The sequence below is a fragment of the Puma concolor genome, chromosome E1 (genome assembly GCF_028749965.1).
Source record: "Puma concolor isolate L17-30 chromosome E1, mPumCon1.1.hap2, whole genome shotgun sequence".
Lineage (NCBI taxonomy): Eukaryota > Metazoa > Chordata > Mammalia > Carnivora > Felidae > Puma > Puma concolor.
This window is the reverse complement of record NC_141680.1, coordinates 12,568,056-12,582,200: the sequence shown is the minus strand read 5'-3', so window position 1 is coordinate 12,582,200 and position 14,145 is coordinate 12,568,056. Positions and strand designations below refer to the sequence as shown.

Genomic DNA, 14,145 nt, shown 5'->3' with positions numbered 1-14,145 from the left:
AGCAACAGCTGCTGTCGCTGCTGTTAACACATGCTTCAATGTCACCTCCTCTGTGAGGGCTGAGTTAGCTCACCCCACTGTTTAAAGACTCCCGTGGTCAACTTCTGGCTGCCAGCAGGATGACATTTACACTCCCGAGCTTGGGATCCAAGGCCCAAGGCCTTGGGTGATCTGGCCTTGTGAATCCCTTTCGCCTCTTCTGTCCTGCTCCTTCTTCCTCTAACCTCCACCTCCAGCCGCTCTCAACCTCTCACCATCTGCTTAAATTTCCCCTCCTCCTTGAAGCCACCCCTAATTCCCCAAAGAGCGCACATCCGCTTCTTTGGGTCCCTGGATCTTCTGCCTGTGCCTCCTTTAGTCTTCTCCCAGGAGGTCTTTTGGCCATGAGGCTGGACAGTGTAGGATTGGAGTAACAATTTGGCCCCCTGGCAGAGCGACCCTGCACAAATTACTTCAGGCGTCTGAGCCTTAATTTCCTCAAACACATAATGGGGGAAAGAATGCCTAGCTCAGTACCTGGCATAGAGTCAGCCTTCACTAATCTCCCATAATAGAACTGACAGCTCTTCAAGGCTGACATCTCCTCTTAGTCATCCCTTGAAACTCTACCTCCTATTTCTTAACTTCTCTGAGCCTCAGCTTCCTCATACGTAAAATGGGGATGATGATGGAGAGGCTGTGAAACTTTAATGAGCTAGCGCATATCAAGCACTCGGGACAGTAGCCCCTCTGGATAATGCTAACTACGGCGCAGAGGGCGGGGAGGGGGCTGGCACACAGTAGGTGTCAAATTAATCCGCTCAGAGCTGGGCTCGGGTGTCCAGAAAGGGCGCGGAAAGACGAGGTTGGAAGCCAGAGGTTTGCAGAACCAGCCGGGAGGTCGGCTCCGCCCCTTCCCCCGCGAGCCCCCGCCCCAGCCCGTGCAGCTGTCAGGACCCAGCCAGCTCCGGCGCCAGTCCACCAAACCTGAACGTCCCATCTCGGCGCCCCCACCTTCCTTCGCCTACACAAGTTACCTTGCGCCCGGCTACCCTTTGTCCCCGCCTCCGGTTTCCATTGGCCGAGGGTTTTCTTTGTTAGCTGGAGCGCTCCCCTCCCATTGGCCGGAGGCGCTGCCGATCGCGTGGAGGGCGTGGCCCCTCCCCGCGCGCTGCCCCTATCGCTCCCTCCTCCCCCGCCCGCCCGCCAGCGCGCCCACCCGCCTGCCCCGCCCCGGGAGTGCGCGAGGCGCTCCGCTACCATTTGCTGCGGCCGCTGGGCGCCGAGGGCAGCTGTGGCGGCGGGGACCGACCCCGGGGACCGGCAACTACCCGGCGCCTGGGAGGCGGGCCGGAGCTCGGGGAGGCAGCGGGCCCGGGAGGCCGCGTCCATGGGCCCGCGGAGGCCGGGCGGCGGCTGTGCGGGCGGGCGGCGGGGACTGCGAGCTCTTTAAGGGCCCGGGCGCGGGGCTCGGCGCCGAGGTGCCCCGGCGCGCCGTGCAGCGCAGCGCCGTCGTGCGAGGAGAGGCCCCGCTCGCGTCCCGGGGCCCGCGAGGCCGCCCTGACCGCCGGGGGCGCGCGCTCCGGCCGCGGCCGGGCCTGCGTCCGCGGCCCGGCTGTGAGGCGGCTGGCCGGCGGGGGCATGCCTCGGCGCCCGCGCTGAGCCCGGCTTGAGCCCGCCGTGCATGGTGCCGCCGCCAGCCCGCCGCCGTCCGCCGTCCGCCGCGGAGCGCGCGCCGGGCCGGGCCGCCGGGCCTGTGCCGCCGCCGCGCCGACCATGTCGGCGGCCAAGGAGAACCCGTGTAGGAAATTCCAGGCCAACATCTTCAACAAGAGCAAGTGTCAGAACTGCTTTAAGCCCCGCGAGTCGCATCTACTCAACGACGAGGACTTGACGCAGGTGAGCGGGTGGGGGTCCCGGGGTCGACCGCGAGGCGGAGACCCGGGCCCCGCGCTGGGCGGCCCCCAGACCCCCGGCGGCCCCCTTGGGCTGGAAGTTTCCGGGGGCGCAGTCGCCCCGCTAGGTGCTGCAGGCAGTCGGCCGAGGCGGGCGAGAGTGGCTCGCAGGGGGCGCTGGCCGCCTCCCCCCAGTTCTGACGCCGGTGAGACCACCATCCTTCTCTGGAAAGGAGAGCGGACGTTGCCCAGTTCCCGAGGCAGGCGGGGGTGGGGGTGCGTCTGAAGGATCCTGGGGAAAATAAAAACGGAGCAGAGAGAATGTACATGAGTCCTGGGGAGGGTGGTGAAGATGGAGATGGGGGGGGGGGAGGGAGGGAGCGGGAAGTGTATTGATAGAGCCGGGACAAAGGGAAAATCCTCAAGTATGCCGAAAAATAACATCCTTTCCCGTTCCCATAGCCCTGCCGTGTGATTCATGCTTTTTGGGTGACTCAAAAATGCCTGGTTTTTCTTAGGAGGAACAAAGCGCTTGGGGATTGCTTGCTGCTTCGCAGTACCCCCCATAGAGTCTGTTTTAGGATCCGACTTTGACTTCTGCACCCAGAGAGGCCAGGGGAGCAGGACGGTCAGGGTGGACTGTGGGCTTCCCTCCTGTCAGACCCAGCTTGTCCGTTTTCTGAATCATTGTCACTGTCAGTGATGGGAGAGAGGTGAATGGTCCTCAAGGCTGAGGAGGAGGGTCTTGGCGCTTGAACTTGAACTAGAGGGCTTTTTGTTGATGGGAGAGCTGGGGGCTCCTCTCCCCACCCTTTTCTCCCAGCTCTCTTGGTCGCTTGGCTAGGGATGGGGAGACCTGCGTGCCTTCGGCAAAGTCCGTTCACTTCTCACGGCCTTGTCTGCCATATGAGGGCCGTGGACTAGTTCAGCGGCTTCCAAACCTGCATCAGAGTCACATTCTAAAAATACGGAGCCGTGGAGCCCCATTCCTGGAATGATCTAGGAGATGAAGGAATTTGTGTCGTAACAGCTCCCTAAGAAGTTGGGCTGCAGTCCCCACTGGCCTTTGGGTACCCCTGCCCTGGTTGCTCCTCTCTGAGCTCCCAGTGTACCAGAGAATCCTCAGGATCCCCAGGATTCTTTGGAGTACTTGGAGGTCTTTGGGCCAAGCAGATTCCTTGGATTTCCTGATCAAGCCCTGTCTGCATCCCCTTGGGCTGTATCTGTGGTCCCTTTTTGCCTCTCCCCCAGTCTCAGTCCTCTTCAGAGCTTTCTCTCATCCCCCGAATGAGGCCAGGGGACCTCCCTTCACATTCCGGTCCGGTGTGACCTAGTTGTAGCCACTCCTTTTGCAGAAGAACCCCTTAGATGGAAAACATTGCTTTGAAGTGTACGGCCTGGCTGTTTTTAATGCTACTTAAGTACTCACAGGGTTTGACTTGTTTACATGGCAGACCAGAGTGGGGTGGCAGGGCCGGGGTTATGGCCTGAGACATGGTGTCTTTCTCTGAGAGCAGAATCCCAACAGCCAGAAAAGACTCCTTTCATCCAAAAACCAAAAGCTTAACCAAACACTCATGGCTGCAAAGTCATAGGTTTTTAGGATAGAAGGGCCAGGTCAGTTTGGGAAGAGTAGAACTCAGCTTCCTGGTAAGATGTTCAGGGGTGGGCTTTTAAGGGTGACTCCCGTCTTCTCAACTGGATGCCTTTTTTGGGGGGGAAGCAGTTGATGTGGTGATGATGGACTCGGACCAGGAGTCAGGAGACCTTTCTTCTGTCTTCGCTGTCACTTTCAGCTGTGTGACCTTGAATAAGTTCTTTTGTCTCTGTACAGTTTCATTTCCTTTTCTAAAATTTGGGAGTAGGGATCCCTGGCTTACCTCTCTCACCCTATGAAAAGCAAAGAATGGTATCTTATTAAACTCTTAACAATTAAACAAACAAAAATCACCTAGGGAACAGTACACCTGGATTTAGGAATTTTATGGGTTTGGCAAGGGTTGTTCTGAGAGAGTTTTCTGGTTATTCCAGGCAACTGCTAGAATTGGTAGATTGGATGTTGACACCTCATAAGGACTGTTTTCTGGTTCTGAAGCTTAGAGAAACTAGAATAGGACCTGCATATCTGAATTGAATCTGTTAAATTCTTTTTTTTTTTTTTAATTCTGTTGATTATTAATTGGATCAAGAGAGAGTGTTGCATATTTGGAGTACTTTACTCTTCAACTGTATTCACGGTTCAGTTGTGGATTTTAAAACAGGCCTGAGTCCTCCAGGGCACAACTGGGATGGTAGTTTCTGAAATAATGAGTGGGGTTATTTGTGCAGGGAGAGATTAGGCCAGCCTTCCACCTCCTGGGATCTTTCAGGAAGAAACTGCTCTTGAAAAGAGAAGGAGGGAGACGCAGGGCTGTTGCCAGCAGCGTTAGCTGCTGCTCTCTGCATCCGGCCTCCCCCAGCCTTACTCTCATCCTCTTGGCTCCATTAGAAAACCTCAGCCAATTGGTTCCCATCAGTCTCCCCCAAGGCCCTGCTTCCTGCTGCCCCTCCCTGCCCTCGCTTATTTTAGACCTTCAAGGCTGGAAGATAGATCAGTGATCATTGTGGCCACCCCCCTTTTTAAGGCATTTAGCCTTCAGTCCCGTGTGTTTCTCTATATGCATATGGACTTGAATACACAGTTAAAACCTTTATTTAACCTAAATGATATATGTATTTAAACTATATATGTATTTGTTCAGGAACTTTTTTTTTTTTGCTTCTTAATGATGTGTCTTACAGCTCTTTTCATGGTGTGACATACAAATACACCAAAATTATTTTGCATATTACGCCATCAGGGATGTGCCATAGTTTAACCATTCCCTTATTGATGGACAGCAAGGTTACTTCTGGGTTTGTTACAGCCTGTGAATGCTTCAGCAAACAGTTTTCTAAATGCTTTTGGGTGTGTGTGCGTGCACGAATGCAAGTATTCCTCTGGGGGCAGATAGCTAAAAATAGAATGGCTGGGTTGACATCAAGCACATTGAATTTTTTTTTACAGATATTACTAAATTGCCTTCCAAAAAAGGCTGTGTCATACCATTGCCAGGATTGGAAGTTATCAAAACGATTTAGTTCTTTAATAATTTCCCTAATTACCTGTGAGGTTAAGTCTCTTTTTATAATATTTATTACATGTGTTTTGTTTCTTATGTTGACTGCCCATTCATATGTTTTTCTGTTGGGTCAATTTCCCCGCCTTCTCCTCCTCCCCGAAACTGGTTTGTAGGAGCTTTCTGTATATATCCTAGGTCAGGGGTCCATGGACTCCCTCTCTAGAAGGCCGGATAGTTAATATTTTAGCAGTGTGGGCCATATGATCTTTGTAGCGACTACACAACTTTGTCATTGTAGTGCAAAAGCCGCAGTGCAAGGCCACTTTAGACAATACGTAAACTAACTGGGGGTATCGCTGTTTCTAATAAAACTGTATTTACAAAGTTACAAATACAGGCAGCTGGAAGGATTTGGCCTATAAACTATAGTTTGCTGCCCCCTCCTCTAGATGTTAATCTGAACCTGTCATATATTGCAGGTATTTTCTCCCTGCATTTCTCTTTTTCTCTTTTTTAAGTGGTAGTTTTAAGTATGAATGCAGTTAAATTTCCGTGTTTCCTTTTTAGCTTGTAGTTTTAATCTCATGCTTATGAAGGTCTTGTTTTCAAGATGATAAAGTCTCAGATACTTGTACTTCCCCTGTAGTTATTTTTATGCATAACTTTCTAATCCATCAGACTTGTGTTTTAGGAAAATAATTTTGGCCTAAAGCAGAAGCTCTAAAAGACTGTCTTGAATCATCCAGGTAAATTACAGTAAAGGTCTTCTCCAGGTCCGTGTTGGCCAGGATGGAAGGAGCCATCAGACACTAGGGACAGGATATTATTGGAGGTTGATTGGAGGTGGGGACTGAGAAGACCTGGGTGGATAACAGTACCTTTTACAAAGATTGAGAATAACAGACTGGGAGTAGATTTGTGGGGTGGGGAGGAAACAGAATTAATACGTAAATTTGACCTCATGGGGATGGAGGTCCGGTTTGGTTCTTAGGTGCAATCACCCACTCAGGCAAGTAGGTGATTCGATGAGTGGTGTGGGCTGGGTAGGAATTCTGGAGTCCGGGGAGTGAGTGCAGTCAGTCACTCAGGAAGCCACTTAGAGTAAAACAAGGGAAGCAGGTGGGGAAAGGAGGTGAATCACAGGGGTTGGTGGTTAGTGGGACCAGTAGGTCTGGAGCCCAGGGTTCTTGGCTTCTAGATCCCCTTCCCAGCCTTAGTGTGGGTTTCTGGGGTTGGTGGTGGCTCTTGACCTGACGTGATGTCTCATTCTCCTGCCGACTTGTACAATTTTAAGTGTGCCTTTTGTGGAAGGAGTCCTGCATCTGAACTTAAGTTCTAGTTGCCTCTACTGCTGTTTTGTTGTGGGACCTTGGCTGGGTTGTTTTCTCTCCTCGGGCCTCGATTTTCCCGTCCGGAGAATGAGGAGGTTGGTCTTGGTCTCTGCCAGGCCCCTTCCAGCCCTCCTGCGTCTCCTCTCAGCCCTCTCAGTCTCATGGTGCCCCTCACTGTGCTGCCCTCCACTGCCAGGGGTGCTGGGGGTTTGGGGTGGGAGTCCCAGACACAGGTGGGCGTGCCAGGACTTGGTCTCCGTAAATGATGATTTCCCTTTATTCCTGTGACATTCTTAGAAGTTCTAGGGCCCAGGGGCGCCTGGGTGGCTCAGTCGGTTAAGCGTCCAGCTTCGGCTCAGGTCATGATCTCGCGGTCTATGGGTTCGAGCCCCGCGTCAGGCTCTGTGCTGACAGCTCGGAGCCTGGAGCCTGTTTCAGATTCTATGTCTCCCTCTTCCTTTGACCCTCCCCTGTTCATGCTCTCTCTCTATCTCAAAAATAAATAAATGTTAAAAAAAAAATTAAAAAAAAAAAAAAGAACTAGGGCCTGGAACTTCTTTATTTCACTTAACGTTTGTCTCATAAGCAACGGGGAGCTTTCATGCTCATCCTTTTCAGAAGATTTATCATTTACGTGCACATTGGTAGAGTGTTTGGCAGGGGTATGTAAAAATCCCAGACCTTACAAAGGGCCAACAAACACAGGAAAAGATGGTCAGTGTCGTTAGTTATTATGGAAGTGCAAATCAAAACCACAGTGAGGTATTACTGCACCCCCACTAGGATGGCTGTATGAAAAAAGGGATGTTAGTAAGTGTTGGTGTGGATGTGGAGAAATTAGAACCTCCTGCATTGCTCGTGGGAATGGAGAATGGTGCGACCATTGTGGAAAATAGTTCGGCATTCCCTCAAAAGACTTACCGTATGACCCAGTGATTCCACTCCTAAGTATATCCAGAATAATCGGGAACAAGTATTCAAACAAATACGTTCATGCGTACGTCTGCGATAGCGCTACTCATAACAGCCAAAGGTAGCAGCAACCCGGATGTCCGTCAGTGGGTGAATGGGTAAACAGATTTTGGTATATCCAGATCATGGGCTACTCAGTTATAAAAATGGGACGAAGTACTGACCATGCTGCGATCTGACTGTCGAAAATGTGTTCCATGAAAGAACCAGGCACAAAGATACCGCACGGTTCCGTTTACGTGAAATGTCCAGAATAGGTAAATACATGGAAAGGGAAGGCACATTAGTGGTTGCCGGAGTCCTGGGGGAAGGGGGAGAGAGGAGTGCCTGCAGATGGGATTGGGGTTTTCTTTGTGGGAGGTGATGAAATGTTTTAGAACTAGATAGAGATGCTGTTTGCCTAACATTGTGAATGTACTGAATGTCACTGACTCGTTCACTTTGAAATGGTTAATTTTATGTTATGTGGCTTTTACCTTCATTTTTAAAACTGAGTGTGCAAGAATAACACACGCACATGCGTATCCCAAACCTGCCCTCTGCTCCTTGTGTCACTGGAGTGCATATCTGATTGTGTTTAGGGTCTAGACCTGGGGACTAAACAACTCTTTCTTAAAGGGCCAGATAGTAAAAGCTTTAGGGTTTGTAGGCCAATAGGCAAAATCGAGGAGTTTATGAAGGTACTTCTATAATCAATTAGAATCGTGAAAGCCATTCGTGGTTTGGGGGCCTTAAAACCAGCTAGTGGCTAGATTTGGCCTGTGGGGTAGACCAGCCCTGTCCAATAGAACTATAATGTGGGCCACATTTGTGGGTTAAAATTGTCTACGTGCCACATTAAAAAAGGTAAAAAGAAATAGGTGAAATTCATTGTAATTCTATCTTATTTAGCCTAACAAATCCAAAGTATTATCCTTTCAACATATGAAGAAGTTATTCTTTTACCTCTATGGCACCTTTTGGTTCAGGCTAGCCGCTTTCTGGGAGCTCTGGCCACACGGGGCTGGTGCTGGCAACGTTGGACGGTGTTGGATGGGGCAGCCGGGCCCACAGCTAGGCCCTTGAGACCCTCGGGGGAGGCACAGAGTGTAAAGGCCGTGCCCGGGGCGGGGGGTTCCTCCCCCTTCGGGGTGTCGTGCCAACAGCCTGCGTTGAGGATTCCTGGAACAGTTCTCTCCTCCTGTTACTCCTGTTTGTGTCCTCCGCTTGGTGTCTCTTGCCAACTTTTGAGGGTTCTTTCTTCGAACGTCACGTCTTGCTGACTCCTTTTAGTGGTGTTTGAGAGCTCTGGGGCTCCGGCCCTCACTCTCCCTCCAGAAGGGAGGAGGGTGCCAGTGAGAGCCTGGGGGGTAAACTGGCGTGCCCCCTCCCGGCCCCCTCCCACTGGACGCCGTGCCTGCATTCTGACACAGCCCTTTGTATTTGTGAGTGTTTTGCAGCTATATTCTAGTTGCTTTTTTCCCTGTGTTCTAGCCTGCTACTTGACCTTTCTGAGTTCTTTTTCCTTCGCCACACAGAAGGACTACAATCGAAGACCTGTGTTCTATTCTTGGCACAGACGTGCAGGGTGACCCAGGAAGGTCACTTACATTCTCTGAGCCTCGGTTTCCCACCTATAAAGCTGGTGCCCCCATTCTGTGTACAGGGAGTGATCTACTAATGGAATGGATGGAGGGTGCTGGCCGGGCCTGTGGAGGTTACTCAACCCCCTTTGTGGTAATTAATATTCCAGGAAGCATGCTGACGGCCTGTCGTGTGGGGAATAGTCTTTGTTTGGGCTGTTTCCTGATTACTAGAACCCTGATACTGTTTAGCTGAAATAAAGAAATTTGACTTGGAATGTTTATCTTTAAATTGTTCCCAAGCTGCCATTTAGTCTTGAAAGAGACCAGAGAGTCTTGCAACGAGGGAAAAGAGACAAGAGGGAGGTAATATCCTACTGCCAACATCCTAATGGGGGGTTGGGGGGGAGAGGCACAGGAGAGGGGTGGAGAGCGCTGGATGCTGATTTAAAAGTATCTAACCTGAGAAAACGGGCTTTTCTTTTATCCTTAGAGACTCCCTCTCAGAGCCTCACTTTCCCATCTGAAATGGCACAGTTGGACCAGGTCATTAGTTTTCAAAGGTACAGTAAATCGCAGAACCTTTCACCCCAAGGAATGTTCTGTGGAAATGCCCTGTGTGAAACAGAAAAAGTGACACGGTTCTGGGTGATCCGAGGTTGGAGCCTGGAGCTTGGCCTCTCAGCCACCTCTGCTTCTCACCCGTGGGTCCTCTGGTCATCTCCAGAGGCTGTGAGGGGCAGGTTTGACAAGTGCCCTAGACTTTGTGGTTCCTCCAGTTTTAGCAGTTTAGGGTTCCGTAGGATCATCTGTGGACAGTTTCACAGCTGCTCCGGCCTGGAACCCCTGAATGCCCAGCCCCACCGCTCCCTTTATGTTATCACTTCCTTTGGGGGCAAGAGAGCCAGTGGGTTGATTCGCTGGCATTTTGTCTCTGGAGACTGGAACTGGAATCTTCCAAACCACTCGCTGGTTTTCTCAGTCAGGGTCATCCTAGTTCACTTGAAACCACAGCCTGGTTTTTGCCTGGAGCCTGTAACCCTTCCAGCTCCTTTCTCCCTTTATGTTCAGCTTGATGTTTGCACATGGTGCTGGATGGTGACCTGCCCCGTCTTCGGGGAAGTTTGCAGTAAGATGGGTACATCAGACCCTCCTGAGCCTCCATTGTTTGTTTGGTTTTTTAATCTTTTTTTAACGTTTACTCATTTTTGAGAGAGTGCGTGCGCGTCAGAGCCTTGGCGGGGGGAGGGGGTGGACAGAGAGAGAGGGAGACACAAAATGTGAAGCAGGCTCCAGGCTCCGAGCTGTCAGCACAGAGCCTGACGTGGGGCTCGAACTCACGAGCCATGAGATCGTGACCTGAGCTGAAGTCAGACACTTAACTGACTGAGCCACCCAGGTTCCCTGAGCCTCCATTGTTTTACATCGTGTCGTATGCCACAGTCTCGTTCCGCTCTCGGCAGCTTGGTCGTCTGTAGAGGAGGAGATGTTGAGTTTCAGAGAGGTTGGGTTGTCTGTCCGAGGTCACTGAGCTGCCTAGCAATGGAGCTGTGATACGGAACCTGGTTCCATGTGGTTCCCATGCTGCCTTTGTGAGACCAGGAACCTGTCTTCCCTCTTCTTGGGAAGGCCACTTTGACTTGTTCACTTGGTGCTATTTCTGTAGGAGGCTGGGTATTGCAGACAAAATCAAACCTGTTTAAGGGATTTCTACTTCCTAGCTCTGAGAGGAGAGGCCTGCAGGGGCTGGGTGATTAAACACCCCCCCCCCCCCCCCCCGCCAGTAATTAAGCAGGTGAGGGGTCATCCCCAATTAGCAGATGGAGCCACTGAGACCCAGTTCAGTGACCTGCCTAGGTCACAGGAAGGCTAGTGTGGGTTTTCCAAAGTTCTGTTTGACCTCCCTATGTTTGATAAAAAGTGTTAACCTTTACTATCCGGGACAGGGCCTTGCCCTGACTTGGATTCCTTAGTTGCTGGGGTGCACGGGGGTGAATGTGGGGAGGGCAGTGGTGCAGGACATCGTGCAAGTCCTAAAATCTTCTCAGCCTTGGGGTGGTCCGTGTCCCCCAGTAGGCTGCTGGTCTGTGGCGGTGACCACACCTTTGGCACAGCCCTGAACGGGAAGCACTGTTTTTCCCCCAGAGGAATTCAGAATCAGGAAATCTTGTGTCCTTGGTCTCTGTAGGTCCTAAAACACTGGTTTTAACAGACGGACCAGGGAGGCTTTGTGGCACCCTTTGAGATGCAGCGTTTTACCTCCTACGGGTCCTGGCCGGTAGCTAAAAGGGCCAGAGGAAGGGGGAGCAACTTCTGGGAGTCTCCATTGAGCCACAGAAAGAGTCCACGTCTCCTGGGTCTCCAGGTGCCACACCCAGAGCTTCTCCACTCGGGCTGGTGAGCGACCTGGGGTGCGGGGAGCCTCAGGGCTCACTGGGATTAAGACGTTCGTTTGTCTTCCGCCGGGGACCTGCTCTGACCTAGAAATCTGACACAGTCCCACTTTTCATTTAATGTGCTCACGTAAGGGAATGGAATGGTTGACGGTGGGGGCTTTCAGCTCAGATTTGGGTTCCCGTCCTGGCTCTGTGTTCATGCCGATGGAGCAGGTTTCTCAGAGTTGAAGTGTCTGTGTCCTTCCTCTGAAAACTGGGGTCTATATATTACCCATGTCTTGGTTGCCTGTGATATTAATGCCGGAAGGTGGTGTAAGTCGTAAGTGCCGAATTTGTAAATGTTTGCGTACATGGGGGGCGCTCAGGAAATTGGGTTCGTTTTCCCAAACGTAGACCCAGAGAGAGGACCTGCCTCCCTGGTTTTGTAGAACAGCTACCCCTCCAGCTGTGTTTCTTGTCTACCTCCACGCCCACAGAACAAAAGCCCAGACTGCCTCCTCTCCTGCTGAGCTACTTGGCACCACCCTAGCAACTTCCTCACGTTAGCCCCTTGGGATTGGAAAGGCCGCAGTCCGTTTGCTTGTGTGGAGTTGATTTTCAGAACATGTTTAAAGTGTAAAAGTTGAACTGGTTTTAAGAATTTGTAGAGGGAGCGCCTGGGTGGCGCAGTCGGTTAAGCGTCCGACTTCAGCCAGGTCACGATCTCGCGGTCCGTGAGTTCGAGCCCCGCGTCGGGCTCTGGGCTGATGGCTCAGAGCCTGGAGCCTGTTTCCGATTCTGTGTCTCCCTCTCTCTCTGCCCCTCCCCCGTTCATGCTCTGTCTCTCTCTGTCCCAAAAATAAATAAACGTTGAAAAAAAAAAAAAAAAAAAGAATTTGTAGAGGATAGGAAGTGAAGGGGCCAAGTGCTGTTAGCCTGAGACTTACTATTAGAGGACGTGGGCTGCTCTAGAGGGCAGTGGCCAGCACAGCAGCCACCTCGGAGCCCCTGCCAAGCTCAGAGAAGTGCCAGGTGCAGGTGCCGTGAGTGGCAGTGGCAGATCCTGATTTCAGGAGTCACTATGCATGGAAGTGTCCTGAGTTGTCTTCAACAAGGTAGGGGAGGACTGAGAGAAGCCATGCTCTTGCTGGTGTCCCCGGGATGCTTGTCTAGGAATCAAAGTCCTTGTGCCCCTGGCCTGGTGAAACTGCCGGAGGAGGGTAGGGGGCTGCCCAGGTCTCATTCCAAATTGATGGGCAGGTGGGTGGGAGATCGGGCCAGGGCACGTCCTGGCCCTTTGGTCACCAGTGTTGATTCACTCACCTCAGCCAGCTGGTGGGTCCTTCCAGTGTCCTCCCCGCACCCCCTCCCCAGGCTTTACAAATCCCACACACTTCCAGGGAGGGAGCCTTCTGCCGAGGGGACCCTTCTATAGGGTCTAAACCGGTAGAAGTGGTTCCTTGTGAGAGCCTCAAACAAGTTCTTCTAACAGGCAGATGCCATCTCTGCAGACAGCCTGCTGACTCTTGGTCCCTCCAGCTCCCTTCCTGCTTCGAAACCCGGTGAGCCTAGGGGTCCTCTTTGGGGGAGCTGGACCAAGCAGTGTGGCCATGCAGCCTCCCGTGATGTGGAGGTTTTCTTATACTTAAATTGAAGGAGCAGTTGACATGCTCTGGGATGATTTGTTGTGGAGGCGATGGCATTTGTAGCTAACAGTAATTGCTGTGTGCCAGGCCACGGTTAACTCATTTATATTCACAGCGGCCTTATGAAGTAGAGAGATAAGAAACCTGAGCTGGAAAGAGGTCGTGTAACTCGCCCAAGGGCGATACAGTAAGTGGTAGAGCTGGGATGCAAACCCAGACAGTGTGACGCTGGGCCTCCTCCTCCGACTCTTTCCCGTGCTGACCTGAGCGGGGTCAGGTGGGCCTTCTGGACGTTGGGTTTCTGCCCGTGTGTGCTGGGAAGGGTGGGGTTGGAGTATGAGGCTAGGGCTGAACTTATTTAGATTTCCTGTCTCTTTTTTCCTTCCTATCACACTTTCCTGTCCTACCTGTTTCTTAATGGGAAGCGCTGCTTTTTAAGGGAGAGGGTGTGACTCTTTCCTGCAAAGCCCCAGAAATGTGTCCCCACGCATTCTCTAGCATTCCTCCCTTTGCCACAAATGGCGTCATGTTCCAAAAATCCCGCGGCCATGGGCTCCTTGTCAAGACTGAACAGGGAAGAGGTTTTTTAAAATGTCACTTTCTCCCTCTTCCTCCAGCTGCTGCAATGCCGGGAGGAGCCCTGAGCATGGGCTGGGCTTGCAGGGCATGTGTGTGGGTAGAGGGGTGAGTGGGCAGCTGAGTTGGGACGTGTGGGAGGGGAGAACCCAGAGCAGGCCATCAGCTGCGTTCCTTCCTTCACTCTCTCTGTGCTGAGGATCTAAGGAGCCATGTGTGCGGGTTTTGTTTGGGGTTTTTGTTTTTTGAAGTGAAATTCACATAACACGAAATTAACCATTTTGGAGTGTACAATTTGGTTGCATTCAGCACATTCATAATGTGCTAACACTACCATGCTATAATTTTTTTTAGATGTTTTAAATGTTTATTTTTGAGAGAGAGAGAGCATGTGCACGGGGGAAGGGCAGAGAGAGAGGGAGACACAGAATCTGAAGCAGGCTCCAGGCTCTGAGCTGTCAGCACAGAGCCCGATGCAGGGCTCGAACTCACGAACCCCGAGATCATGACTTGAGCCGAAGTCGAATGCTTAACTGACTAGGCCACCCAGGCGCCCTTGCCACTCTGTAGTTTAAAACATTTTATCGTCCCTAAAGAACACCCGTAACTATTAAGGCGTTACTCCCCACCCCCCGTTTCCAGCAACCACCGGTCTGCTTTCTGTCCTTATGGATTTACCTGTTACGGAAATTTCATCAAAATGGAATC

General features: G+C 51.7%; 1 protein-coding gene across 6 annotated transcripts in view; it reads left to right on the top strand.

The window, feature by feature from the left end:
• The first annotated feature begins 1,622 nt into the window (after nucleotides 1–1,622).
• MPRIP (myosin phosphatase Rho interacting protein) overlaps nucleotides 1,623–14,145 on the top strand; it is a 146,349-nt gene continuing 133,826 nt past the window's right edge. For 5 of the 6 annotated variants that reach the window (XM_086686231.1, XM_086686230.1, XM_086686226.1 and 2 more), the window contains exon 1: nucleotides 1,623–1,878. In XM_086686231.1, coding sequence (XP_086542357.1) covers nucleotides 1,756–1,878 — 123 coding nt within the window. In that variant the 5' untranslated portion in view covers nucleotides 1,623–1,755. The remainder of the gene's footprint in view (nucleotides 1,879–14,145) is intronic. The other variant, XM_086686232.1, reaches the window with a different exon arrangement.